Raw genomic sequence first — 27,705 nt, 5'->3', positions numbered from 1 at the left:
TCAAATAAATAAATAAATAAATAAATAAATAAATCTTTAAAAAATCTTTTCTCTCTTTGTTTCATTTTGAATAGTTTCTATTATGTCTGTAAGTTCATTAATCATCTATTCTGCAGTGTCAAATCTGCCGTGAATCCCATTCAGTATATTTTCCATCTCCTACAGTGTGATTTACATCTGTAAAAGTTTTATATGTGTCTTTTTTTTTTTCTAAAGTAGGCTCCACACCCAACATGGAGCCCAATATAGGGCTTGAAGTCATGACCCTCAGATCAAGACCTGAGCTGAGATCAAGGGTTGGATGCTTAACTGGCTGAGTCACCCAGGTACCCCATTGATTTGTGTCTTTTAAAATATCTTCCATGTCACTACTTTGCTTTTTGAACATATGGAATTGGTTACATAACAGTCTGTGTTCAATAGTATATATAAAACACCCAGTGGTTTAAACAGGGAAAGTTTAGTATAAAGAGGTATTAAATTCTGATAAAAGAATGATTATAAAATACAAAAAGGCTCTGTACGGTGTTCTGGGGCTAAGGGAGAGGGCTCTAGGAGAACCCTCTCCAAGGCCAGGGTCTGGACCTTATTAGAGAGGTTATAGGTACAGCCCACTGGAAAGCAGAGAAGTCTACTGGTTCATCCTGGCCAGACCTGGTCTATAGCCACTGGGGCTAGCAGAAACCCATTCCCTAGACTTCAGGCTGGGAATAGGCCATCAGCCAATGCTCAGGCACATAGGCATGAGGAAGGAGTGGTGGCCTGTGCAGGCAGATGGAGGTGAGCCACAGTTGGGGGCTAGGTATGGAGATGAGCAGAGGTAAGCAGGGTGCTGGTGCGGGCAGGAGGCCTGGAGTGTGTAATGTCTGTGTCAGAAAGGTCATAGGAAGATTGTCACCAGGTCAGACTTCAAGAGCATTGAGGATCATGGGTTCTGGGCACACATGCTGGGTTCTCACACCCACGTGTTCTCACACCCATCCCACTGACCCACCATGCAGCAGCTGGACACAGTAGGGAAACGCTTCTGCTTGAAATGTCCTTCCAGTGTGCTCTGCTGTGAGAGCTTATCATTGCGCTTACTGCCAGGGAAAGGCTTACAGGAATTCACCCCATTCCCACAGAGTGGGTACTGAAGGGTGAATTTGGGACTGAGAGGTGATAAGTTGGTTACTAGCATCAATTATAATAACTTCCCGAATGTTCTTGTCTGTGAATTCTAACATCTGTGTCAACTCTCCATTAGTTTGAAGTGATTAGTGTTTGTCCTCCTCATGGGTCATATTTTCCCGTTTCTCTGTGCACCTGATGATTTTTGCTTGGGTGGCTGGCTATCTGTATTCCTATAAATGTCCTTGAACTTTGTTCTGGGATGCAGCGGAGTCAGTTGGAAACAGTTTGATTCTTTTGGGTCTTGTTTTGAAGATGTGTTGGTTGCACCAGAACAGTGTGCTGTTTAGGGCTAATTATTTCTGCTTCTAAGCAAAAGCCTCTGTGTACTCTCTGCTGTGTCTGTGAGTCGAAACTTTTCAGTCCTGCTGGCGGGAACAGGTGCTACTCCCAGGTGAAAGTGAGCTCTCGGCTGTTTGCTCTAATCCTTCTGGCAAGTAGTTTCCTCACACACATGCGCTGAGCACTCACTGCTTTGCTCGGGCTCTCTCTCCCTCTGCCTCTCTCCCACCTCGAGATCTCTGGAGCTCTCACAGTGCAGCCCACTCCTCTCCGGTGCTCTGTCCCTAGAATGCCAGCTGCCATGGTCGCCCCAGACCCTCAGCTCCATCTCTTTGCCTCAGGGCATCTGTCAGGCTCTGCTGCAGTGCCTCTTCTTGGGCTGCAGCTCAGAAGCTCTCCAGGCAGACAGCTAGGACAGTGTAGGGCACAGGTAATCTCCTTTCTACCCACCTCTCAGAGCTCACTGTCCTGTTTTCTGGTGTCCTATATCTTGAAAACCATTCTTTCATAGATTTTTGTCTGATTTTGTTGTTTCTGTTGTTCCAGGGAGCAGTGTAAATCAGGTCCTTATTACTACTTGTCGGCCAGGGCCAGAAGCATCCCGAGATGCTCAGCAAACATCTAAGTGGAAATGTTGAGAAGATGGCTAGACAGGCTTATCTGGAATTCAGGGAAGAAGTCCAGACTGGGAGAACAGATTTGGAAGTCTTCAGCAGATCCATAAGCATGGCTGAGATCACCACCGAGTGTGGATCTGAGAGAAGACCAAAGACCAAGCCGCAGATCACTTCGAAGTTTAGAAGGTGGTGAGCTGAGGAGGGCCCTGGAGAGAAGACTGAGACAGAGTGACCAACGAAACAGGAGAAACAAGAGGCTGTGACGGCAGAAAGCCTAAGGAGGAAAGTGCACAGAGATGAGTGGAACCACATTGGAGGTGTCTGATTGGTCAGGTGAGATGCCATGAGCCTTGGCCCCCGGGTTTGACATCAGGGAGGCCGTTGGTGCCCCTGCAGGTAGAGTGGTGGGGATGAAAGCCTGCCTCACCAGATTCAAGAGAAAACAGAAGACAGGAGAAAAGGAGTCAGAGACAGCCATTTAGATAACATTTCTGAGGGATTTCACTCTAAAGGATAGCAGAGGAATGAGGTACCTGGAGGGATCCAGGGGGTTTTCAAAGGAAGGTCTTTTTAAGAGTAGAGGTTTTATAGTGTGTTTGTAGGCTAGAAGGAATCATCCTATTAGACAGAGAAATGCTGATGATACCAGAGAGAGGTAGAAGGTCATTGCTTATGGGATGTCCTTTTTTTAATTTAATTTAATTAATTAATTAATTAATTTTTATTTTTATTTTTTTTATTTTTATTTTTTTATGGGATGTCCTTGATACGAGAGGTGGAGCTTTGATGAGGAGCATGGATAGTATATCTGTGAGGGGAGGACGAGGAGGCAGGGCATGTGGCACATGCAGGGGTGGAGCACGTGGAAGTTCCCTTCTGTTTGTCAGCATCATAGGAAGCAAGGCCATCAGCTGAGAGTGAGGTGGAGGAGTAGAGAAGGGAGTAGAAGGTGTGGAATCATCATCCTGTGGCAGGTGGGGAGGTGAGCAGGACTGAAGACTTCCAGAGCACTCCAAGAGAGGACTGGCTCCCAACCATAGCTCTGGGAGGCACAGACGCCCTCCTCGGGATGCCCGGTTTTATGACTGGACATATGGCAAGGCAGACATTTTTGAGCACAGAATTCATTTCTTTTCTAAGGCCAAGGCTCAAGGAATTGCTATTTTGGGATTCTCTATGGGAGTCTTCCTTTCCCTTCTCAAAAGTGGGAGAGGAATCAGATGAGTGGAAGCCAAGGACTGAGTGGGCTTGTAGACCAAAGGGAGAGCACCCCACGGCCAGGGGGAGGAAATCTGCCAGAGGAGAGGAGGGGGCATGGTGGCGGCGGCCCTGTCGGCCATCAGCATGTCTGTCTTCAGGTCAAAGACGACCACACAAAAGTTATGAAAGGCCAGGAGTCCATTTAGGCAAAACTAAAATGGAAATCTCGCTTGGGAAATTGACGGCCAGGTTTAGTTTGCTTTTTTCCTGAGCCTGTTTCCATTCGGCATCACACATGCCAAAGAGAAGTAAGCAGTGGTAGACTGTCATCGTACAAGGAAATGCAAAGCAGGCACCATTAATTCATGAAAGCTAAAGGCATTCCCTGTGGTTTTCCATGGTTCACGACTGGCTGTGTGTAGGAGCGAGTTCCTATGGCTGACTTATTGTGTTGGAGAGACACAGGTCGAGCATCAACACAGGCACTGTGAACAGTAGTGAAATCTGAGGATGTCCCCGACAGGTCCAGGTGAGGGATTCTCACTTACACCTCACAGGTATCTGTGTCCCACATGTGACAGCCAGGCTTCTGTGCCAGGCAGACCGTGCCATCCCAGCTTGACCTTTAGTTGACAGGGGTCTAAGCTGCTCCAATCCACAGTTGTTTTCTTTTTTTCTTTCTGTTGGGCATCATTATAGTAGTACCTGCCTCAGGGGACTGTCAGAAGAAGCAAATGGGTGAAATATGTAAAACATGGAAAGTGCTCAATAAACAGATGGTATTGCATTATGAATTATAGAATAAACAATAGGAGCGCCTGGGTGGCTTAGTAGGTTGGGCAACTGACTCTTGATTTTGGCTCAGGTCATGAACTTCGGGTCATAAGTGTAAGCCCGGTGTGGGGCTCTGTGCTGCGTGAGGAGCCTTCTTGGGATTCCCTCTCCCCTACCTCTGCCCCTCCCTGCACTCATACTTGTGCTCTCTCTATTTTTCTCTCTCTCTCTCTCAGAAAAAAAAAAAAAGAGCTAGCAATGACACAAAATAAATGATAGCTATTCTGAAATTCAGTACCTTCTGTTCTATGTCTTGGGATGTGCCAAAGATGTCTGGGGATTTGTTGTGACAAATTAGCTGTGACAGTCACTGCCCTTGAAGGACCAGGGTCTCCTCTGAAACCCCAGCTGACTTGGATACTCTGTTGCTAGAGACCACCCAGCATCGTGGGAAAACAAACAAGTCCCAAAAGATGGGAACTTTAAATGGCCTCGGGTGAAAGCAGTAAAAACAAAAAACAAAAAACAAAACAAAACAAAAAACCAAACCCCTCCCCCCCCCCAAAAAAAAAACCCAAAAACAAAACTCCAGAGAAAATATTGCAAGCATTCTGGATGTGTTTGAGGAATAGAAAAATCAAGGAATAGCTGGGAAGGAGGGTATAGTGTAAGGTCAACTCTGCTGCATAGACATATGGTTCGTTGGTGGACCTAGAGTTGCACCAGATATTAATCCTCAGTGACATCTTGCCCAGAAGAAGGCTCTCATCCACAGGTGTGAATCAGGGCTGCTGTGTAGAGTTGTGCAGGTGTGCACTGCACAAATAAGGGCTACCATTAATGTCATACATAATCATACCTGGCCAAGCTTTGCCTAGGGTTATGGCCTTTGGCTTTACCTTTGTCTTTCTGGACTAGCCACTGGGAATCTGAGAGCCTGCAGGACACAAGCCCTATAAGGCTCCCCTGATCCTGGCAATGTGGCACCCTACCACTCTAGCCCAAGGGCCCTGCCGGTGACAGCTCCAAAATCTCCTCATTGGGGGATTTGGTAGACAGACCCTTGGGTGCACGAATAGACTCTTGAGGCATGGCCCCATGTTCATAACCTAGTAATACATAATCCCCCCACCCCGAGTGTGGTGGACCTGTGACTTTCTTATAACCAACAGAATATGGTAAAGGTAAGGAGATGTCACTCTCATAATTACCTTATCATATATAGAAAGAGAGAAAGAGAAAGAGAGAGAGAGAGAGCAAGCAAGCACACTCCGTCTTACTAGCACGCACTAACACACTAGAGAGTCTCCTGGCTGGCTTGGTAAGATAAGGAGCCGTGTTGTGGGAGTTCACGTAGTAGGGAACCTAGCAAGCACCAGAGGGGGACCTCAGGCCACAGCCAGGGCCCTCAGTCACTCAGCTGAGAGAGGATGAATCTGACAGCTGCCTGAATGAGCTGGGAAGCAGGTCCTTCCCCAGTTGAGCCTCCAGATGAGAGTGAGCCTGCCCAACCCCTGGGTTATGGCCTTGCGAGACCCTGTGGCCTCAGAGGCCCCAGCCAGGCCGTCCCTGGACTCTTGGGCAGATAAGACACATCTGTTGTTTTAAACTGCTGAGTTCGTGTAGTTGGCTACACAGCAGCAGATGACTAGTGCAGGGGCTCTCGGGAGCATAGTTCCCTTGGGAGGAGAAATTGTCTTCAGCAGTGAAGGGGACTTGTCTTCAGGTGGTAAACGTGCTATCCTGTGTTCTGCTATGTGCTTACTTGGGGTGTCTTGGGGGTGCACGGGGAATCACGGAACGTCAAAATCCATAGGCTTCCTAGGGACCCACGATTGGCCCCAGCAGCAGCAGTCGCAGGGGGAGGCAGGGCTGGAACCTGGCTTGTAGACAAAGATATTTGTTTGGAATGTTATAGTACAGTTAGCTGGTGTGAAAAGGATTGTTATCGTAACTCTTTGACCCAGTTTGGTTAGGTTAGCCATTAAAAATCACAGGGTAAGGCACGAATGTTAGGTAACACACAAACATATAACACACGAGTGCAGTCAAAATCCGCACAGTTCAAGAGGGTACACAAGCTTCCTTCCTAACCGAGTCCTCAGTACCCTTCTCCCGAGGCAACCTCTGTTAAGTTTCTGGCTTGACCTACTAGAAACTCTCCGTGGACACGTGGGATCACACCGTCAGGTACTTTTCACTTAGCAGAAGGTGGTGGAGACCATTCCTATCAGCACTGATGCATCTGCCAATTCATTTTAGTGGCTTCCTGGTTGGCTGTGTGGGCGGTTGTGTGTTCCCGGCCTCGCCCTGCCCGGGAGTCACATTCCAAAGATCCTCCAGAAGGAACCACAGTTCAAGGTCAAGGTTGTCTCAGAGCGCACACAGCCAACGCGTCTACCCTCACCTGGGAGAGGAGAGCAAGACACCCCAAACACAGCTCCAGCTCAGCCAAACCCGAGCCCGCCCGACGCAGCACCCGTAAGGCTCCTGCCAGCCGGGCTAACGGCCCAGTTTGCTCCAAGAAATATTTCAGGAGCAGCTTTGAGGCTTTTGTAACCAAAGGTGGTGGTAGTGGATTTCCCAAAGCACAGAAACAGGCTATCTCAGAGCTGATTCTCTCCATCCTAGAGGAGAGGCTGGGGTGGGGGTGGAGGGAAAGAGAGAGAGAGAGAGAGAGAGAGAGAGAGAGAGAGAGAGAGAAGGGGAGACAAAGGGAGGGGGGGATGGAGAGAGAGAGATCTGCTTGCTACTTGCATAGGATGGACAGCTCCATCCCTTCCCATCTCCCCCCCACCCCGTCCTCCCCTCTCAACACACACACATATGTCCAGTCTCTTCCCTGGCCCAGGTGGGGTTCACTCGTAACTATGGAGGTTCCCTCACTCCCCAGAGAGCCAGAGAAAGCCTTTATAGAATCTACAGCGAAGTCTTTCTTCTTCAAGTCGTGACTGGCTGTATATTTAGAGTCTGGAGCCATCCTTTAGCCGTGGGGGTTTGGGGCCCTGGTGTCCCTCCTACAGGGAGCCTGGGATGGCTTCAAGTGATCTGGCTGCCAGGCTGTCGCAGGTTTAGCTCCAGGAACTAGGACCCGTCATTCTCCCAGGGCTGGTGCCACATGCTGATTCTTAGAACAAAGAATCCATCAAGTATTGACGGGGGGTGGGGGGGTGGGGGGGGTGAGGGGGTGGGGGGGGTGGGGTTTCAGAAGCCCAGAGGACAGCTAGCTTGATGCGATGTCCTGCCCTGCTGGTTCGACTTTGCCAAGAAAGAGGATCATTTTTGCAGCCGTATTTGATCAGTTTTCCACGGTGCCTTTCTCAACCCTTTGATATTTAAATCATTCTCCTTTGAACCACCTCCACCATCATCTCTTGCCATCAGATTTGAATTGCTGTGTTGGATATTTTCATTTGACAATCTACAGGGACACTGACTCACAAAGACGGGTGGGAGATGGGCAGCCACTGTTTTTAAGTTTTTAAAATAAATGTTTTTATTTTAGAATAGTTTGAGATTTACAGAACAGCTGCAAAGAGATGCAGAGAGTTCCCACCTTCCCCGCACTGTCAACCACGTTCCTCACATCCCACGTTAGTGTGCTGTACTGGCAATTAGTGAGCCAATACGACTACGTATCAGCAATAACTCAAGTTTCTACTTTGTTCAGATTGCCTTAGTTTCCCCTGATGTCCTTTCTATATTCAGGATTCCACTCAGGACACCACATGAATTTAGTTGTCGTGTCTCCTGCGGCTCTTCTTGGCGGGATAGTTTTTCAGACTTTCCTTGTTTTTGATGACCTAGACAGTTTTGAGGAGGACCAGTCATATATTTTGTAGGATGACTTTCAATTTGAATTTGCTTGGTGTTTTCCCCATGATTAGACAGAGGCTGTGGTTTCTTGCGAGGAGGACCACAGAGGTGAAGTGTCATTCTTGGCATGTCACATCGACAGTACATGCTATCAACACGACTTAGCACTTAAGACGTTAAGAGTGACCACCTGGCTGTCCTGCTGTTTGCCAGATTTCTCTACTGTCAAGTGACTTTTATTTTACCATTAGCTCTCTTTTTTTCTTTTTTTGCAATTTTGAAAATTGAGATACAATCCACTTAACATAAAACCCACCATTTTAAAGTATCCAATTCAGTTTCTTTTCTGTTTTTTTTTAAAGATTTTATTTATTTATTTGAGAGTGAGAACACAAGCAGGGGGAAGGGGCAGAGGGAGAGGGAGAAGCAGGCTCCCTGCTTAGCAGGGAGCCGGATGCAGGGCTTGACCCCTGGACCCTGAGATCATGACCTGAGCCAAAGGTAGCAGCTTAGCCAACTGAGTCACCCAGGTGCCCTTCCAATTCAGTTTCTTTTAGTATAGCCCCAATTTTATGCAGCCACCACCACCAATTCTAGAACATTTGTGTTATAACCCCCAATAGAAACCTGCACCCACTCGTAGCTGCTCCCCATTCGCCTTTTCCCCCAACCCCTGACAACCACTGATCTACTTTCTGTTTCTATGGATTGGCCTGTCTGCACGTTGCATATAAATGAAATCCTTTTCATTTGGCCTTTTGTGTCTGACTTCTTTCTCTTAGCGCGTCTTCAAGATTTGTCTCCGTTGTAGCAGATAATTAGTGCTTCGTTCCTTTTTATGGGTGAATAATGTCCATGGTAATGGATGGCTATGCCCCATTTGTTTATCCATTCACGACTTGCTGAACATTTGCATTGTTTCCATTTCTAGGCTATTATGGATAATGCTGTTATGAACATTCATGCACGGGTATTTACAAGGATATACATTCTCTGCTCTCTTGAGTACACACACACACACACACACACCCCTCGGGGTGGAATTTCCAGATTATATGGTGACTTGAAAAGTTTAATAGGTTCTCCCCAAAGCCTATAATTATTCACATCTCCATTAATATTGTCATCCTGGATTTTACCACTGTTAAAATTTTGCCAGCATGATATTTAAAAAAAAAAAAAGGTATCTCATTATTGCTTTAATTTGCATTTCCCTGATTGCTTTGAGAAAGGGCGTCTTTTCTATACTTATATTTGTCATATATCTTTTCATGTTTATTCATACACTACCATTTTCCTTCTCTGGGTTTCTCATGCTCTATAAACCATTCCAGGGCGTAGAACAAGATGGAAGCTTTCCAGTTCATTTTACAAGGGTAACACAAAAACCTGATAGCTCACAAAATCCTGAAAAGAGGATACTCCAGAGAAAAACTGCAGACTCATTTATGAATACACATGCAAAAAGGAAATAGAAGCCTTTTGTGCAGAAAATACATCCCTGAACACGTGTATCCCATCAAATCGTGCAAGCAGAGTGCTATTGTAGAGTGTAATAATTTCTTAATGGACAAAGGGCCTGTGCGGAAATGTGAAGAAGACACCTCTAGCCAGAATCCAGAGGAGGGAAGGCTGGCTTCTCTGTAATCAGATGTCTGGAACACAAACAGCAGTGTGAGTAAGCAGAGACTCTGGTGTGTGCTGGTACGTGGGAGGGATGCACACGCTCATAATGGATCTAGCAATATTGAAAGAACATTTATGGATCCCTGTACCCCAAACATTCCATTTCTGAGCACTTGTTTTTAAGGAAGAAAATAAGGATGGGCCCATCAGAGCGTTATATATAGCAATAAGCAAAACAGACAAAACCACTGCCTTTAGGAGCTGATAAAGACTGTGTAGTTGTGTGTGTGTGTGTGTGTGTGTGTGTGTGATTATTTTTCAAAGTGACTTTTCTTAGATTGGAAAAGTCACTTACAAAACAGAATGAGCCATTTTTTAAAAATCTACCATTTATGTTTCTAGGTATAAATTGCGGTTTGGAAGACTATACCATATATACTATATGTTAAAAATTATCTGAATGGTAAGAATTAATGCTTATTTATTTTGTTTACCGGTATTTTCTACAGTGTCTAGTTTACTTCTATAATTTAAATAATGTTTTTATTTGAGAGCAAGTGAGCAGGAGAGCACAAGGAGGGGGAACAGCAGAGGGAGAGGAAAAAGCAGACTCCCCACTGAGCAGACCCCAGGACCCCGGGATCATGACCTGAGCCGAAGGCAGATGCTTCACCAACTGAGCCACTGAGGTGCCCGTATTTATTGTAGTTTTATGGTTTTATTAACACAAATATGATGTGCACATAAGCCGTCTGTTCATTTTCTTCGCTGTGCAGCGTGGCATTGGATGGGGACTCTGATGGCCAGCTGGGCTGCTCTTCCCACAGTGGCTTTGTGGTTCTTGGAGGAGACGCTGTGAACAATCTCTGCACAGTGAGATCTGTTGCAAAGAGCAGCACCTCAAGCTCCTGGACGCTGTGGACTGGCAACTTCCAGAAGCCACCGAGCAGCATGGGCTTTGTTTCCCTGTTGCTCCCGTAACCAGTGTTGGGCATCAAGATGTGGCCCCTGAATCTTCTGCGCACCCTATTGTCAGTGCCCCTGGGTTGCTGCCGTTGCACTTCATTGCGACATGTGGATGTCTGATTATTGCGGATGAACCGCTTGGTCCTCTTTTTAGCCATCCTGGGCTTCACCAGAGGTCTGAGGGCGGCCGTGACGCCCAGTAACAGATGGCTGCCCCCTCCGCAGGCAGCCCCGAGGAAGAGAGGGGCCAAGAAGTTATTTTTAAATAGCATTTGGCATGAAAATAAGCAATGGAGGGAGGGGTGCCTGGCTGGCTCAGTCGGAGGAATATGCAATTCTTGAGTTGGGGGTTGTGAGTTCGAGTCCCACGTTGGGTGCAGAGATTACTTAAAAATGAAATCTTAAAAAAAAAAAAAAGAAATTGAGGGAAACTGCTAACAAATTAAATGCCTAATAAAAGAGGATTGGCTGATGAAGTCAGTTCAGGGAGTTATTACGTACAGTGAATGAATTCAGTAAACACCTTCCAATAGCTTCCACGAGCGGGCACTGTTTTGAGCACTAGGGAGCTCTGTGGCCATTCTGTGTTGTCCGTGTGAAAAGGAGAGGGAGTGGTGTGAGAAAGAAGGACGGTCTTGGGCTGGGCAGGTGGCAGGTGCCCTGTCTCTTGCCGCTGGGAGCCTCCTCTCTTGGGTCCCCCCTGGAGGCCTCTGACTTGCGCGCGCCCCTAGCGGCTGGCCGAGCGCCTGCTGCAAGGTCTTCCCGGGCGCGGGTTCCTGGCACTGGCTCAGCTGCACCCCCGTCATTCTTTCCAGAGCTTTCCGGGACCCAGCCCAGCCGGTGACAGCCCAGCGCCTTCCAGGCTGAAAAGGGGGCCGGGAAAGGCGCCCCAGGCACCGGGAGCCGCCTGGGTTGGCATCTGTCTGATTTACTTAATCCAGAAAATCACTTCCAGTTGTGTGTGACCTTCTCCCTGGGCCAGGACCTGACAACTAGTAGGCAGTTATTATTATTATTATTATTTTAAAGATTTTACTTATTTATTTATTTATTTATTTATTTATTTATTTATTTATTTATTTATTTATGGCACCAGCAGGGGGAGGGGCAGAGGGAGAGAATCTCTGAGCGCAGAGCCCCAGGAGAAGCAGAGGCTGTCTCATGACCTTGAGCTCATGACCTGAGCTGACATCAGGAGTCGGGGGCCCTCAGCCAAGGGAGCCACCAAGGCGCCCCTGGAAAGCAGGTACCTTTTAAAAATCAGGAGGAAAGAAACTATGAACTAAGAAAATCCTCCTTCCAAACCCAGCAATAGGAATTCATTGCCATACTGGGACCAGTTTTGAAAATTTTTTTATTTTATTTTGTTTTTAAAGATTTTATTTATTCATGAGAGAGGCAGAGACACAGGCAGAGGGAGAAGCAGGTTCCTCGCAGGGAGCCCGATGTGGGACTTGATCCCAGGACCCCGGGGTCATGACCTGAGTCAAAGGCAGACACTCACCCACTGGGCCCCCTAGGCACCCAGAATTTTTTTTTTAATTAAAAAGTGAGGTTGGGGAGAGAGAAGGGTGCTGGGAAGACTGGTTTGCTGTCGGCAGCCTTGGCGAGGCTGAGGGCTGTGAGCCCAGCAGCGGTGGGAGCTGAGAGGCAGCAGGCCCCGGGGTCTGTGGTGCTCTGCCTGGGGCCTCAGGCCTTGGCCTGGGAACACAAGACGACAATCCTGAGCGAGGGACGTCCCGGTGGCCCCAGGGGAAGGCTCAGTCCCACAGCCTTCCTGAAGGCACCTGAGGCCAAGAGGCAGGAGTCAGGCCCGTGGGGGCCTTAGAGACCCCACTCCCTTCCAGTTGGCTCTGGGGAAGGATAGAGTGGAGGACTCTAGGGACCACCCCCAGCCTCCAGCCCACTTTCTCCCCCCAGGCAAGACCCAGAGCCGCCCCTGAACCCCACCAGCTGTGGAGAACCAGAGCACAGGACAGGGGCTCCCCAACTGGGTCTCCATCTGGTGGCTTCCCGAAGGGATCAGTCCTGGGAGGCTGCTGCGTCGGGCACCCCACGGGGGCAGAGGTGGCCCAGGACGGCTTGGTCTGGAGGATGAACAGAGGGAAGCCTGCCCGGACTTATGACACCTGGAGTTGTAAACACCCGTTGTGACCTGCCTGGACCCACACACGGCTGGAGGTGACCACCTCTCCCTGCCCTCGCCCTCCTCGGACTCCCAGTTCCTGAGTTTTCCACTCTGGGGGACCAAGAGAGCAGTCCCAGTGAGTGGGAGATTGGAGGTCTGGGGGGTCAGAGGGCCCTGGCTTCAAGCCCTGGCTCCGGCACCCACATTTGGGGACATTTGAGCATAAGCTGCTGGGCATGAGCTGTCGCCTCTCCGTGCCTCAGTCTCTGTATCTGCAAAATGGACAGGAGCTCCGGTGCAGGTGCAGGCCAGCAGAGCACAGGGAAGTCCGTGAGCGTCGGGGGGCTCCGTTCCTTCTTGGCCTGGCGTGCAGCCACCCCCCGGCCCCCCCAGCTCGCAGCAGCCCGGCTCTGCAGTCCCGTCCGTCCCTTTAACATTGTCTCGAGTCCTCTCTCAGCCAGGACGGGATGTTTCCCTTCTGCCTCTCTCCTCGCTCTCCTATTCCCGTGGTGGGTCCCAGCGCTTTCCTTACCCTGCAGCTCAGGTGGGCTGCACAAGCGGCCGCCGGCGGAGGGCTGTTCAGGGGTTGGCGGAGGGGGGCTCTTGTGGGCCGAGCGGGTCCCTGCCCCCGGTCAGTCTCGGGGGAAGTTCGAACCCTCAGTGAAACTCAGAATGTGACACTATTTGGAGACAGGGTCGTTAAGGAGGTGGTGAGGGTGGAATGAGGTCACCGGGGTGAGCCCCAATGTCGTGTGGCCGGGGCCCTCGTAAGGAGAGGAGACGGGACGCAGACACACACAGCGGGAGGACCACGTGAGGACACAGGGCAGACGGCCATCCTCAGGCCAAGGACAGAGGCCTGTGGAGAAACCAAGCCTGATGACACCTTGACCTTGGACTTCAGCCGCCAGGACTGAGAGGGACAGCGCCCTGTCTGCTGTCCAGGTGCCGGGTCTGTGGTCCTTACAGGAGCCCCGCTCTGTGCTCCCCAGGATGGGCCCGGGGAATGGGAGAGGATCCCCAAATGTCCCCACTTGAGTGCTCCCTATTCCTATCAGCACACTCCTGTCTCTTGGACTCGCCTCCTGCCCTCTGTGTGGTGGGGTGGGGACCACACCAAGAGACACGATAGGAACCCAGACGGGGGCTGTCACGGTTGGCACAGCCACCGGGGTCCCTGGTCCTGCACGAACGTGCATCATCAGGGCCAGGTTAAATGTTGGTGGTGTGTGGAGCACACCGACCCCCTGCAGCACCTCCAGTCATCACAGGGCCGGGAACTGAGGCCTGGGGCGTGGTGCCATGGCCTCAGGTGGCAGCTTGGTTTTCTCTTTTAATGTGGAACTATTTCTTGTGCGGACGGGGTGCAGGGGGAGAGTTGGGTGACCTGCTTGTGTGCCCTTGGGCAGCCTGGGCAGGTGCTGGTATTGGGTGGCGGCACCACGGGTCATACGCGGGATGAAAAGCAGTGGCCACGTGCCATCGCCGCCGGCCTCGGGCACCCCCGCCAGCCTCCCACCCCAGAAATAGTCCGGGTGTGTGTGTCTCGGGCCTCAGGCAGCCCCCCCAGCTCAGGGATGGGGCTGGTGTGCGTGGGGAGGGGAGGGCGGAGGGATGGGGTGAGCACAAGCTGCTCACTGCCCTCAACCGGCGCCCATTGTAGGTGGCGGTTCCCCGATCCGAGAGGACAGCAACCTCGCGGGTCGGCGTGGCCCCCCCAAGACCAGGCCAAAGCCAGATCCCAGGCCACCTCCAACGACGCCTTGAAAGGGACAGAGGTCTTTCCTAAGTGTGTTCTCTGTGGAGCCGGAGAGAAAGCATCCTGAAGCCTCTTTCCTCGCACCCTCTCGAGCCCCGATGACTGCGTGTCGTCCTCCTGCACGCGAGCTCCCTCGCCGCTCCCCAGACACACGCGCCAGGCCTCTGGCCACCAGCCTCCCCCTCGGAGCTGCGGCAGCACCCGGGGCCGGGGCCAGGGCGCGTGACCCCCAGGCCATCCTGCCAACTACGGAAAACCGTGCGGGAGACAGAGAAGGAGAAGCCGGTTAAAGTCACGCGGTGGGTCGGGCCGGTCGTTCCCAGCAGCCCGCGTCCCCGTCGTGGTCTCGCGTGGCTCTCCCTGCCACGGAGTCCCGTCCCCGCGGTCGTGCTGTGGCCTGGTCACCGCTCCTGGGGGTCCTACCGCACGACCTTCCCCAGGTGGGAGGGCCCGGGGAGGTGCTCACACATGCACTCACCCCCACTCACCCCCACCCCACACTCACCTGTACACACTCACCCACACCCCACTCACCTGTACACACTCACCCCACCCCCACACTCACCTGTACATGCTCACCTCCACCCCCACACTCACCTGTACACACTCAACCACACCCCCACACTCACCTGTACAGTCACCCCACATTCACCTATACACACCCCACCCCATACTCACCTGTACACACTCACCCCCACCCCACACTCACCTGTACACACCTACACCCCCACATTCACCTGTACACACTCACCCCCACACACACCTGCACACTCACCTTACACACTTACCCCACACTCCCACATACTCCTACACAATCACACACTAGCTCCCACACTTCCCCACACCCCACCCACACTCGCTCACTCACACCCTCACATTCACCCCCACTCATCCCACCCCCACTAAGCTGGCTGGGGAAGCTGACAACAGCTCTACTCTGAAAAATAAGATTAATTAGTTTTATTTGTGTCGGGAGCTGGCGAAAGGGCCCGTTCTCCAGACCTTTGTCATGGAAATCCATAGAAAAAGAATTGGTTGGAAGTCAACCTCCCCCAAAAAAACCCAAGGGAAGAGGACTTGGGAAATACACTTTGCCAAATTTGTACTGTTCCCAGAGTGGCTCCTATAATGAGCCCATCAGGGTAAAAGTGCAGGCGGCTGTGAAGGGCGACTCTTGGCAGACAGGAGAGTGCTGTGGGGAGGCAGGGGGAGGCTGCGGGGAGGGAGGGGGCAGGCAGAGGAGAGACTGTGGGGGGGCTGGGGCTGGGGGTGGGGGGTTGGGGACCCCGGCTGGCACCTGGCACTCCTGGAGGAAAACCCAGTCTCCTCCGAGAGGAAATTTCCTCGGGCTCGTCAAAAGCCAGAGCCAGGACAGTCGTCACGGAGGACGGGTCAGAAACACGCGCTGCGCTGCAGGGCTTACAGGTTTATCGTTTATCCCAGTAGTCTCCCTCCTCGGAACTTACAGACACAATCAGAGCCGTGCAAGGACCCAGCCAGGGTTAATCTGTGCGAGCAAACAAGTGGAAGCAGCCGCGGCGGCCACGCCAGAGGACAGCAGTTAGATTACATCCGGATGATGGGACGAGAGTTTCCTAAAAATAAATACTTAAGACATTTTTCTCACAGTATAGTTAATTGAAAAAGGCAGGTTACAAAATAGGAAAGGAAGATTGTCTCAATTTGGGGCGTAGTGTATGAGTGTGTGAGTGTGCATGTGTGTGTGAGTGCGTGGGGGCTGTGAATGTATGGGTGTGTAGATGTGGGAGTGTGGGGGATGTATGTGAGTGTGACAGAATGGGAGTGAGTGTGGGAGTGTGCATGAGTAGGATTGCGTGGAGTATGTGGGGGTGGGGGTGGGGCGAGTGTGTGGAGGTGAGTGTGTAGGGTGTGTGTGAATGAGTTTGTGTGAGTGTAAGGGTGGGGGTAAATGTGTGAGTGTGTGCAACTGTATGAGTGTAAGTGGTGTGGGGTGTGTACAGGTGAGTGTGCAGGGGTGAGTGTGTGTTCATGGCTATGCATGCAGAAGTGTGAATGGGTGTGGCATATGTGGGGGTGAGTGTGGGGTGGGGGTGAGTGTGTACAGGTGAGTGTGGGGATGTGGGTGAGTACAGGTGGGGGTGGGGGTGGGGTGAGTGGGGGTGAGTGCATGTGTGAGCACCTCCCCGGGTCCTCCCACCTGGGGAAGGTCGTGCGGTAGGACCCCCAGGAGCGGTGACCAGGCCGCAGCACGACCGCGGGGACGGGACTCCGTGGCAGGGAGAGCCGCGCGAGGCCACGACGGGGACACGGGCTGCAGGGAACAACCGGCCCCCACCCGCCGCGTGACCAGGCCGGCCCTCTGCGGGCTCCCCGCCCTGGACCGTCAGGGGTGCCCAGAGGAGGGTGGCAGCTTCGCCCAGCCTCCCTGGCCCCATGGGTCCCTCCGGCCGGGCTGGGCACCTCCGTGAGGGCGCAGGGAGGGTGGTGGCGCGTGGGGCAGACTCCCGAGGACGGACCGGGTGCGGGCGGGCAGAGAGAGCGTGGGACCCAGCCGGGGTCACCCTGGGTCACCCTGGGCCTGAGCAGCCCCTCGGCTCCTGCCCCCCCGCCCCCCCGCAGAGCGGATCCTCAGATGCGAGGGGCAGCCTGGGGGGGTGGTCGGGGCAAGGAGCTCCACGCCATCCGTCAGCTGAGCACGGCCCGCTGCTGCTGTGTGCGACAGCCCTGGGGCCTCTGGTCCCTGGACGCGACCTCGGCACATGGGCCTCCTGCGACCGCCGGCCAGATGCCCGATGACGTCCTCCCTCCCGCCCGCCCGTGTCCGGAGGCTGCGGCCCTGAGAGCAGGATGCCAGGAACGGGTCCCAGGCATCCTAGAAACCCCGTCCTGTAGGTGTCAACCGTGTCCTTAGCGAGGCCCCGCGCCCGGGGATTGGGACAGACGGCTGAGAGCCACTGTGCCCGCGGCGAGCACGGGGCCCTCCCTGGCCTTGGGGGGCAGGGGGCCAGGGCCCAGGACGGGGCTGCCAGAGGCCTCCTCTTACGGCACACAGGTGCGCACGTGGGTGCACAGAGAGACACGGAGACACACAGGTACCCACATGTGCACACCCACCCCCCAGGTGTGAAGACACACACGCACACACACAGACACACACACACACAGACCTGGTTTTGGCTTTAAAAGGCAAACCCATGGGGCGCCTGGGGGGCTCAGGCAGTGAAGGGTCTGCCTTCGGCTCAGGTCATGATCCCGGGGTCCTGGGATCAAGTCCGCATCGGGCTCCCTGCTTCCCCCTCCCTGCCGCTCCCCCTGCTTGTGCTCTCTGTCTAATCAATCAATCAATCAATCAATCAATCGCAAACCCAGAACTGAGACCGCCTGTGGGACGGCCCACAGTTTAGCTTTGGGAACAGAGCGTTTTTCCCCGGAGCCCCCGGGACCTCTGGCCTCGCTCTGCCCCCCCGACCGGTGGGGGCTCTGGAAACATCTTTTGTGGCGGGTCATTGTTGGTTTCCAAAGTTGTCCCCCGTCATGGCCGGTGCAAAGGGGAGGGCCGAGGCGTCACCCCCTCTTGAGTTTGCCGACTGCACCGGATGGCACGGCGTGGCCCCAATTCGTGTTCACCTGGAACCTCAAAATGTGACCGTATTTGGAAACAGGGTCTTTGCAGATACAATTCTTTGAATCGAAATGAATTCTACTGGATTCCGGGGATCGGGGGGCGGGGCGTCCAATCTCACAGGACACACGGAGGAAGCCAGCTGAGACTGGGTGTGCAGCCCGAGCGAAGGCAGGCCCGGGTGTGCCCGAAAGAGCAGAGGCCAGGAGAGGCCGGAGGGACGCCCCCCAGAGCTTCGGAGCAGCGCGGCCAGCGCCTCCACCTCCCGGCTTCCGGCGTCCAGAACCCCGAGAGGACAAGGCCTGCGCCTTAAGCCACCTGGTTTGTGGCAATTTGTTAAAGGCGCCCTAAGAGGCTAATAACCAAAGTCTTTTATTTTTTGTTTAGCTGTTTATTGAGAAGAAGCTTCAATCGTGCCAAGGCTATAAAAATCTGCCGCTCGTCATCCAAACGGAGCACATTACCTGCCGGCATTTGGCTTCTCGGCCTCGCCCTGTGACGTGCAGACACTGGGCCATGAACCCAGACGGGGCGGCCGCGCCCTGGCCACGTGGGCTTTGCTCCCATCCCAGCCGCTGGCCTCACCTGTGGACCGGCGACCCGGCGAGGAAGCGCGGCCACCTGAGCGCTCTCTCTGGCTCCCTCGCAGCACAACTGTCTCACACGAAGGAAACTTCCAGATCAGGTGCACGTTTCCTCAAACGTACTTACACACGTTCCAAAGTCAAACCTAAATATCAAAAAATTCTCCACCACCTGGGACAAGGGAGGCCCCAACGGATGGGCGAAGGTGCCCGCGCTCTGCCGCCCAACACGGGACCTCCGGCGCGCTCTCCTGTATCTGCTCTTAAAATGCGTCAGGGCCGTAGACCTCACGTTAAGTGCCGATAAATCATAAAAAGAAACTATCTCAGCGACTGGGTGGCTCAGTCGGTGAAGCGTCTGCCTTCGGGTCCGGTCATGATCTCAGGTCCCGGGATCGAGTCCTGCACCGTCGGGCTCCCCGCTCTGCGACGAGTCTTCTCCCTCTCCCGCGCTCTTCTCTCTCAAATAAATACATAAAATCTTAGAAGAAATAAAATATAAAGAAATTATCTAGCAAAAAAGGACTTTGTCTCTCAAGTCAACACCCAATTTTGTGCGCTTGAATACAGATCCCCGCCCCCCCAAATACTGAGAAGTTAACCTGTTCTCTCCCATTAGCTTGAGTGACTTCCAAGTGCTAACGGGGCGGCGTCTGCCCCGCGCGGAAGGCGCTGCCGTCGAAGTGCGCGCGAGCCGGCCGGGCCGTCCGGGGGTTTAGCTCAGGCGCCTGGGCCCCCCCCAGCCCCCCGGGTTTGGCCTCCAGCGCGGCTGCCGCGGCCCCCTCGGCGGAGACCCCGCTGTGGCCCCATCTCGCCCCGAGGAGGCCGAGGCCGGGCGGCGGGAAGGTGCTTCCCCAGGGTTCTCGCAATTATTTCTTCACAGCGATGATGACACGAGACACATTTTTTGAAGGTTTAAAAATAGGCACGTGGCGGCTTTTCCAGGGCACCCGACACGCCGGCCGTGCGAGCAGCGGCGCCGACCCGCGGAGCGGACCCCGGGTCCCACCAGCCCGGCTCCCCGACTCCTCGCTGACGCCCGGGGGACTGGCCCGCCCTGCGGCCCGCGCTGGGCGCACGCACTCGCACACGCACTCGCACACACTGCGCACACCTCACACACCTCCCCCTCACGCACACCACGCACCTCCCCCTCACGCACCTCCACCTCCCGCACACCACGCACCTCCCCCTCACATACACCACGCGCCTCCCCCTCATGCACACCACACCTCATGGACACCGCACCTCCACCTCACCTCATGCACACTGCACCTCCCCCTCATGCACACCACACCTCATGCACACCATGCACTTCCACCTCACACACACCACACACCTCCACCTCACACACACCACACACCTCCACCTCATGAACACCTCCACCTCACGCACACCGCACCTCCACCTCATGCACGCCACACCTCACGCACACCACACACCTCCACCTCACACACACCACACACCTCCTCACATTATGCACACATATACCACCCCCCCATACCACACACCTCAGATCTACATCCCCCCACATCCCCTCATATACACACAAACCACACACACCTCCCATATACCCACGCGCTCACATCACATACACACCACATGCACCGTACACCCCCACATCCACCTCACAGCCCCACAACAAAACCACACACACAACACATACTGAAATTTCACACAACACACCCATCCACACATACCTCACATACACACACGCACACGCGTCACACATCACACCAGACACCCGTACCACACACACACCATATACCTACATCTCCACACCATACACGCTGCACCCCCCACTCACATCCCACGGGCCACATACCACACACACCACATACACACCGCACCCCCCACACCTCACACACACCACAGATGTACCACAAATGCACACAGAGTACACAAACACCACACATCCACTCCTCACACCCACGCACCCACGCACCATCCCCGCCCACACATACCTCAGAGACACACCGCGCACACCCCTCAGGCCAGCAGAGCAGTGCGGATGAAGAGGGGGCCTTGTCCCCGGTGAGGCAGTGGCTGCGTGGGCCTGAGGACGACGGGGCCGCCCCGGCAGCTGGGGACCCGGGGCCCTGCCTCCAGGGGTGTGACCTGGGCCAGAGGGACCCAGTGAGGATGGCCCCTGGGCAGCCCTGAGGGGAGCGGGACCGCGGGCTTACGAGGCCGGTGCCTTCGGCAGAGTAACTGAGGTCGGGACCACTGACTGGCGAGGTCAGGCTGGGCTGTCCCCCGCCCCGTGGCACCTGTCGCCTTTGCTCTCGGTGACGGTGTCTATGGAGACCCCCTCGGGCCCGCAGCGCCCGCTCCCCGCCACCTGCTGCTCCCGAGATCTGGGCCATCCCGCGCCCCGGGGACTCCTGCCTCCTGCCCCGGGCCCTCGCCCCGACGTGCCCGCGCCTCGGCTTCCCCGGGGGACAAGGGCCAGCACGGCCCACCGCCGTGTCCTCCCAGCTCCCGCGGCCCCGACGCCGCAGCCCGCGCAGCCCGTTGGTCCTTGAGGCGGCGACCTGCCGTCGGGGCGGCCGGGGCTCCTTTCCTGCCAGGTGTGGCTCGGCGCAGAGGCTTGAGGACGGCCTCGCGGAGGCCGCTCGCGGACCAGAGGCCTGGGTGCCAGGGAGGGGCCGACCCGGGGCGGGGTCTGCTCAGCTGAGCGGGGTGCTGGGTGCCCCTGAAGATCCCAGGGTAACGGCCGGGCCCAGGGCCTGGGTGGGGGGGCCCGCGGGGCAGAGGCCGAGGCCGAGGCCGCGGGTGTGGACGGGCGTGGGTCCGGTCCTGGAGGGGCAGGGCGGGGTGGAGGCTGCCGGGACCTCAGAGGAGAGGCCTGGACTCAGAAAACGTGGGGAGGAAGCGGCCGAAGCTCCCTTTGGGGATTCAGAACCTTCTGGAAGGCGGTCGTAAGCAGAGTTTGAAAAAAAATAGTGAGCGAGAGAGCAGGGGCCGGGAGACAGCCGGTGGGAGGTGCGCGCCGCCCCGACGGCTGGTGGGGCACCGAGGAGGCGCCTCCCCCGGCCTGTGAGCCGCGGTCCTAGCACCCGCGCTGAGGTGACGGGGGCGGGGCACCTGCGGCCACTCGGGGCTCGGCCGTCCGTCACCCCTCCCGAAGCCCCGTGGAGCCCGGTGGGCGAGTGTGTCTCCCGCCGCCTCTCTCAGCCCCGCCCCCAGAAATAAAGACGCTGCCACCTCCGAGCACGAGGACGAGGACGAGGACGGCCTTTTAATCACAAACTACTTGGCCACAGTCCGGCCTGAGGTTGGAACACTGGGAGGCGGAGCCGGGGACCCTCCCCGGGAACAGAGCCAGCGATGCTCCTGCGCCCCCAGCACCTGGGCTCCCCCCCAGGCGCTTCTACCCCCAGCCAGGGGCTCTCAGGTTAACACCGAACTCCTGAGGGCCCTTCCGGGAGAAGTACGGGGACGGGGCCCGGCTCTGCCGTGAGGGCGCAGCGGCTGTCCCCAGGCCGGGCCAGGGCTCCCCCTCGGCGGGAGGCCACCCCCTGGCCTACACGATGCCCTCGGGGCGCTTGCTCCTCCACACCACCAGCATCGTCACCAGCAGGGTCACCAGGATGGGCACCACGATGAAGGGGCACAGGATGCTCCGGGGCGGGTCACGCACGGCCCTGCCGGACGCGGGGCAGTTTCTGAAGTAGCGCTGGTGCACGGCGACAAAGAACTTGTCCACGGCGGCGTTCGGCCAGAAGCAGTCCAGCTGGTCCGCCACGTGCCGGGTGCAGTCCGTGAGCTCCCCGTAGCTCCTGCGGATGGGAAGGCCGCTCATCAGCCCGCGGCGGGCAGGGGCCCGAGGCAGGACCCCGCGGGGCTCCTCACCCTGTGCCCCCACCGTGCCGAGCACCCTGGACGTCCAGGCCCGACGGCAGCGGCCCTGCTCCAGGAGGGGGAGACTCTCGACAGTGTTGTGGGGGCTCCCCAGATGTCGAGGGTGAGCTGGGCCTTAGGGTTGTCCCTCCCCGCTTCTGGGATTCCAGGGACCGGGATGCCACATGCAAGGGAAGCCGAAAAGGGGGACGGACGGCGGCCTGGGTCAACAGGCCATCGGTGCCCAGATCCGCGGCCTCTCCAGCCCCTTGCTGTCCGCCCCCCTCCCCCCATGCACACCCCTCAGCCTAGGAGGTAGGACTCCCCCTGAGGCCTTATCTCCCGGGCCCCATCCTTTCACCCGCACTGGCGCTCCCACAGTGCTCGTCACCCCTCATTGTACAGAGTGACGTATTTATATTATTTATTGGCTGTAAGTGCCACGACGACAGGGACCTGGTCTCTTCTGTCCACCTCTGTAATGCCAGGGCAGCGAAGAGTACTTGACATGGGCAGGCACCGGTAAATCGGTTTTACTCTTTTTTTAATTGTGGTAAAATTTAAATAACAATGTTGTTTTACTATTTTAACCATTTTTACGTGTACAGGTCCGTGGCATTAAATACATTCACACTGTTGTGCGGCCGCCAGCACCGTCCGTCTCCATAACTTTCTCATCTTTCCAAAAAGAAACTCTGTCCCCAGGAAACTCTGATTTCCCATCCCCCTCTTCCCCACCCACCATTCCACATTTTTTGTCTCTGAGTGTGACCGCCCTAGGGACCTCGCGTGAGTGGGATCACAGAATCTTTGTCTCTTTGTGACAGGTTTATTTCCCTGAGCATAGAGGACCCTGCTTCCAATTCTTTTGGGCGTACACCCCGAAGCGTAATTGCCGGATACGGTGGTTCTATGGTTAATACTCTGAGATAAGTCACTTTTTAATAACTCAAGATTCAACCCTGGGGGAAATTAAAATGTAGTAGGTGAGTCGCTTCTGCTTCTGGAAACTGCAGAAGAACCCTCTGCTGAAAAGAGTGTTGCTCTTACCTGAACGATAACAAAAAACGCCAGAGAAACTACGGAAGGGTTTGTTTCCTGGAGTCCATCAGAGAGCAGAGGCTGCAAAGCAGTGACGTGACTTATCTCAAGGAGAAGCTACGCAGGGACGGCCCACCTGGGGCAGAGCGTGGGAACAAGACACAGCCGCCATACCAGTCGTGAGGAGAAATCCACTTCTAACACGCTGCCAGAGGCCAACTGTGGGCTAGAAGGTCAGCCTGGAATTTCTGGGGCCCCAGACACGCTGGCGGTTTTGTGACTCACCCGTTTTTCCCATGAGGCTCCAGTGGGTGCTCATGAGAAAGATGAGGGGCGAGCAGATGAGCTCCGCTTGGGGCCAGGCCCAAACACCACACGTTCCTTGAATACTTTGCAGAGCCTTAGACGGCTGGAGGAAGAGCAGTGAATGGTGGCAAACAGACCCTAGCCCCTCCGATGTTCTCAGCCCTGTATCTCCTGGGAAGCAAACCCCTTAAGTGGCTGACAGAGGGATGGTCAGCCTGTCGGCCCCAGGGCACGAGCAAGATGCTCTGTGGCCCGCAGAAGGACAGGGAAAGACTCTTCTCCCTTGGGAGAGCAGCAGGAATGCATCCTGGGCCTAGGACCCTGCATGATACCAAAGAGAGGTCTCCTGTCAGTGGGAGAGGGGCAGGGATCTGCCAGCCAAGACCCCACAGGTACAGGGCAGGGCTTGGCCACCCGGAGACACAGGGCCTGTCTGAGCTCATACGGACCTGGCATGGAATAGCAAGCAGGAGCTGTTGCTGCCCAGACAAGGTGGAGAGAGACACGGTCTGGGGCACAGGCATGCGGGGTGGGACGCTGCACTGAGGACACTTCACCAGCCCCGGCCCCGAGCACAAGGCAATGGCAGCCGCTGCCTGAGGTAGGGAGGCCTGTGGTGCTCTGAAGGCAACCACGGCAGCCACAAGCCCCAAACCCAGCTCAGTAAGTCCCGACAAGATGGACTCAAATCCCACCCTAACAGCCTTGCAGAAGAGGCCACCCATTTCCAGATAGGAACACTAGTTACCCCAGGCTCTGCTGTCCTCTACACGAAAGTTCAGTATTCAGTACAGAATTATGAGCTTTTCATTGAAAAGCAACAGAAACCAAGCAACCCCTTGTCAAGAGATAAATCCACGAACAGAATCAGAGTCTGGGATGACGGAGATGCTGGGACTACCAAACAGATGAGTGTGATAAAGGGTGCAGGCGGAGAAGCCAGATGACATACAGCAACAGGGAGTTTCCGCGGAGATGCACGCTCACAAAAGCCAAAGAGAAATGCTAGAAATAAAGCCAAGTCTCAGTATCGAAGAGAATTCCTTTGACGGGCTCTTCGGCAGACCTGACATCTGAGCAATGAATCAGTGAACCTGAAGGTGGGTCAGTAGAAATTACTCAAACAGAAACACAAAGAGGAAAAAAAAAAAAGAGCATCCCGGTGGTGTATGAATAACACTGTCAATGGTCTCAGCTCCAACTTGTACTCTGCGTCCCAGAAGGGGGAGAAGAAATGGGGTGGAAGCAATAGTAGAAGAGATAATAGCTGAAAAATTTTTCCCCAAACAGCCAGATATCAGATTGCACACCCAAGAAGTCAGAGAACCCCAAACGGGGGCAAACACCAAGGCAACGGCAACAGCCGAGAAACCACCACCTAGACACGTCAAGTTCAAACAAGCAGCTGAACACCAAAGATAAAGAAAAAAAAGAAAATCCAAGAGAAAAAATTCCAGGGTCAAAAAACAAAAAAAAAATCCCAGGGTCTGTGGAGACAAAAGACACCTAGGGAGGAGCAATGATAGGATGTCAGCAGACTTCTTACCAGAGACTGTGCAGGCCGGGGGACAATGGGGTGACGAAGTATTGGCAGCAGTGGCGGGAACACAGCCCCGTCTGCCCAGGATCCCAGCAAAAATAGCTTTCACACGTGAGTTTGGAGCAGAGGCCACAGATCAACAAGCTACCCACGGAGGCTTACCACCACTCCTGTTATATGGCCTCTAAACCACTAAATCAGGGGAGCCTGGATGACTCAGTGGTTGAGCATCTGCCTTCGGCCCAGGGCGTCACCCCAGGGTCCCGGGATCGAGTCCCGCATCGGGCCCCCCGCAGGGAGCCTGCTTCTCCCTCTGCCTGTGTCTCTGCCCCTCTCTTTGTGTCCCTCATGAATAAATAAATAAAGTCTTTTAAAAAAGAATAAATCACTAAGTCACTGTTTTTCTTGCCCTGGCTGCTCTCTGGGTCCCTCTCTGAGTGCACGGGGACCGCGGGCCCCCCTCACTCCATGTGGGAGAGTGCGTGGGGTGCATGAGGCCCCAGCAGCAGGCGTGTGTGGGACCCGTGCCCTCCGGGGTGCACACTTTTCCCAAGTGAACAAGGACTTGTGTTTCAAGTAAAAACAGAAGCGGAAAGAGGCACGTGACCGGCCGGGCCTCACTAGCATACATCAGGTGCCTGGCACAGGTAAGAGCTGGATGTGTCGCACGTTGTTAAACCCCGAAGCCCAGCCTCCTGGACCGGTTGTTGGCCAGCCACAGGGATACGGGTGACAAGCGCTGGTCCCAGTGGCTGTCTTTTCCTCCGCCTCAGGTCCACCAGACCCGTCTAACTTGCAGTGTTCACAGCGGGACCAGTGACAGACCCTGATCCCAAACACGGTCCCTCATCCTCTGCGCCTGAGGCATGGGGCTGGGATGTCTCTGGGAAGAGGTGCCGCCCTCTCCGGGCTGGCCCAGCAGGACGGGGAGGAGGCCCTGACCCAGGGAACGGGGACTCACAGGTCCCACGCGCAGGCCACACAGGCGCTGGGCCTGAAGGGGACTATTCTGGGATCGGGCGCTTTCTCCTTGAAACATTATCCCTCCAGTCTGCAGAGCCACCCTCGTCTAAAAATATCCCCAACAGGCAGTCGGCCATCCATATCCTGTTTATTTATACAGAAGTGACAGCTGAGACTTTCAATAAATATTTTGAGCCCTGTCAGCAAGGGTGTGATAAGAGAATTTCCCTCAGTGTGCATTCTTCTCTTGAGAAGAACGTCGAACTGATTGAAGGGCCCAAAATAATCATGACAAATATTCTTCCCCTAACCCTCCATTTTCAGTTCTCATGTAACCAAGCAATTATCCATTTTTTTTTTTTTTTTTAGCTGAGACTTTCTATTTTGGGTCCTTAAGCAAACTTTTCTTGGAATGTTCCCGAACGCTATGGTGGGAGTTTCCAATAAGTTTGGGTCCCAAGTCAAGGGCCCTATGATGCATGTTGACAAGAGGGCCGATGCCCACTGATGCCCCAGGCACACTGTCTGCTCTGGGGACAACCATGGTGTCCCCTCAACTAGGTCTGACCGGTCCTGATGCGGGGGACCTGAGCCTGGGCCCTGACACCCACAGACCTGGATTCAAATCCCAGCTCCACCGCTTACCGTGAGCGATCCTGGGGATCTCAGGGCCCCGGTCTGAATCGCATGTCCCTTGTGCAAGCGAGCCCGGGCCTCTTTAGAGTCAAATGGGAGACCACCCGGCAGGGTTACGGGGTGGGTCAAGTTAAACGAGGTCAAGGCCCAACATACAGCAGGTGCCCAATAAGTGGAGATTATCTCATCGCTTCTTCCCAGACAGCTGGTGTGTGGCTCGTCAAGTAGGCGCTTCTTGCTCTATAAACTCGACCAAAAGTCGACCAGGCAGCGTGCGTCCGGGCCCTCCAACACCTGAGGAGGAACCACTCTTGGACTTAGGCTGAGTCCACCTGCATCAGGCTCCGCCTCCACCTGCCCGGGGCCATGCACCACTCGTGGCTCCCGCGGCTCTGCATGCGGCCGTGGGGAGGGGAGGTGGCGGCCTGGCAGTCCCAGCAGCCGACGGGGACGTGACCGCCAGGCTGACGGGGGGGGGGGGCTGTCAACACGCCAGCGGACCTGCGGGGAGGCTTCCAGGGAGCTGGCGAGGTGTGTGGGTGGGTGCAAGACGCAGACAGAGAGCTGCCCGCGGTGCTCCTGGTGAAGCAGCTCCTCTGCAGATACAAACAACCAATGCGGGTCTGAGAAGGTCAATCTTGAGATTAAAAAGAAAAGCAGCAGACATCCAGCTTGAAGCGTAAGACCGCTCGGCGCTGGCGAAGGCGTAGTGAAATGACGCAGGCACTTGTGTCATCGCTAATAGGAGATAAACTGGTGGACGTTTTCCGCAAAGCCGCTCGGCCCTACAGGTCGATGCCCTCACGGTCGGGGATACCCTTTGGCCCCGTAATTCTGTTTCTGGGGGATT

At 54.8% G+C, this 27,705-nt stretch overlaps 1 protein-coding gene and 2 long non-coding RNA genes across 7 annotated transcripts in view; 1 reads left to right on the top strand and 2 right to left on the bottom strand.

Annotated features, from left to right (window-relative positions):
- The first annotated feature begins 214 nt into the window (after positions 1-214).
- LOC144296305 (uncharacterized) lies at positions 215-15,534 on the top strand. 4 transcript variants are annotated; one of them, XR_013363470.1, is made up of 7 exons: positions 215-326; positions 1,999-2,402; positions 9,888-9,948; positions 10,038-11,446; positions 11,548-11,697; positions 12,372-13,524; positions 14,243-15,534. It is a non-coding gene; the product is annotated as an uncharacterized LOC144296305 (long non-coding RNA). The 4 variants fall into 4 exon arrangements; XR_013363468.1 differs by lacking the exon at positions 215-326 and adding an exon at positions 1,340-1,564; XR_013363471.1 differs by lacking the exon at positions 215-326 and adding an exon at positions 1,345-1,564 and having other exon boundaries at positions 12,372-12,715.
- On the bottom strand, positions 2,838-7,167 carry LOC144296304 (uncharacterized). Its single transcript, XR_013363467.1, has 3 exons — positions 6,196-7,167; positions 5,809-5,926; positions 2,838-3,987 (listed from the first exon to the last, which is right to left on the bottom strand). It is a non-coding gene; the product is annotated as an uncharacterized LOC144296304 (long non-coding RNA).
- A 6,206-nt stretch (positions 15,535-21,740) lies between the features above and the next one.
- The window catches only part of RAMP1 (receptor activity modifying protein 1), a 36,602-nt gene continuing 30,637 nt past the window's right edge, over positions 21,741-27,705 (bottom strand). For both annotated transcript variants that reach the window (XM_077869417.1, XM_077869416.1), the window contains exon 3: positions 21,741-22,308. In XM_077869417.1, the coding sequence (XP_077725543.1) occupies positions 22,053-22,308 (256 nt within the window). In that variant the 3' untranslated portion in view covers positions 21,741-22,052. The remainder of the gene's footprint in view (positions 22,309-27,705) is intronic.

This window comes from Canis aureus, chromosome 24, assembly GCF_053574225.1.
Source record: "Canis aureus isolate CA01 chromosome 24, VMU_Caureus_v.1.0, whole genome shotgun sequence".
Taxonomy (NCBI): Eukaryota; Metazoa; Chordata; class Mammalia; order Carnivora; family Canidae; genus Canis; species Canis aureus.
This window is presented reverse-complemented; position numbering and strand designations above follow the sequence as displayed.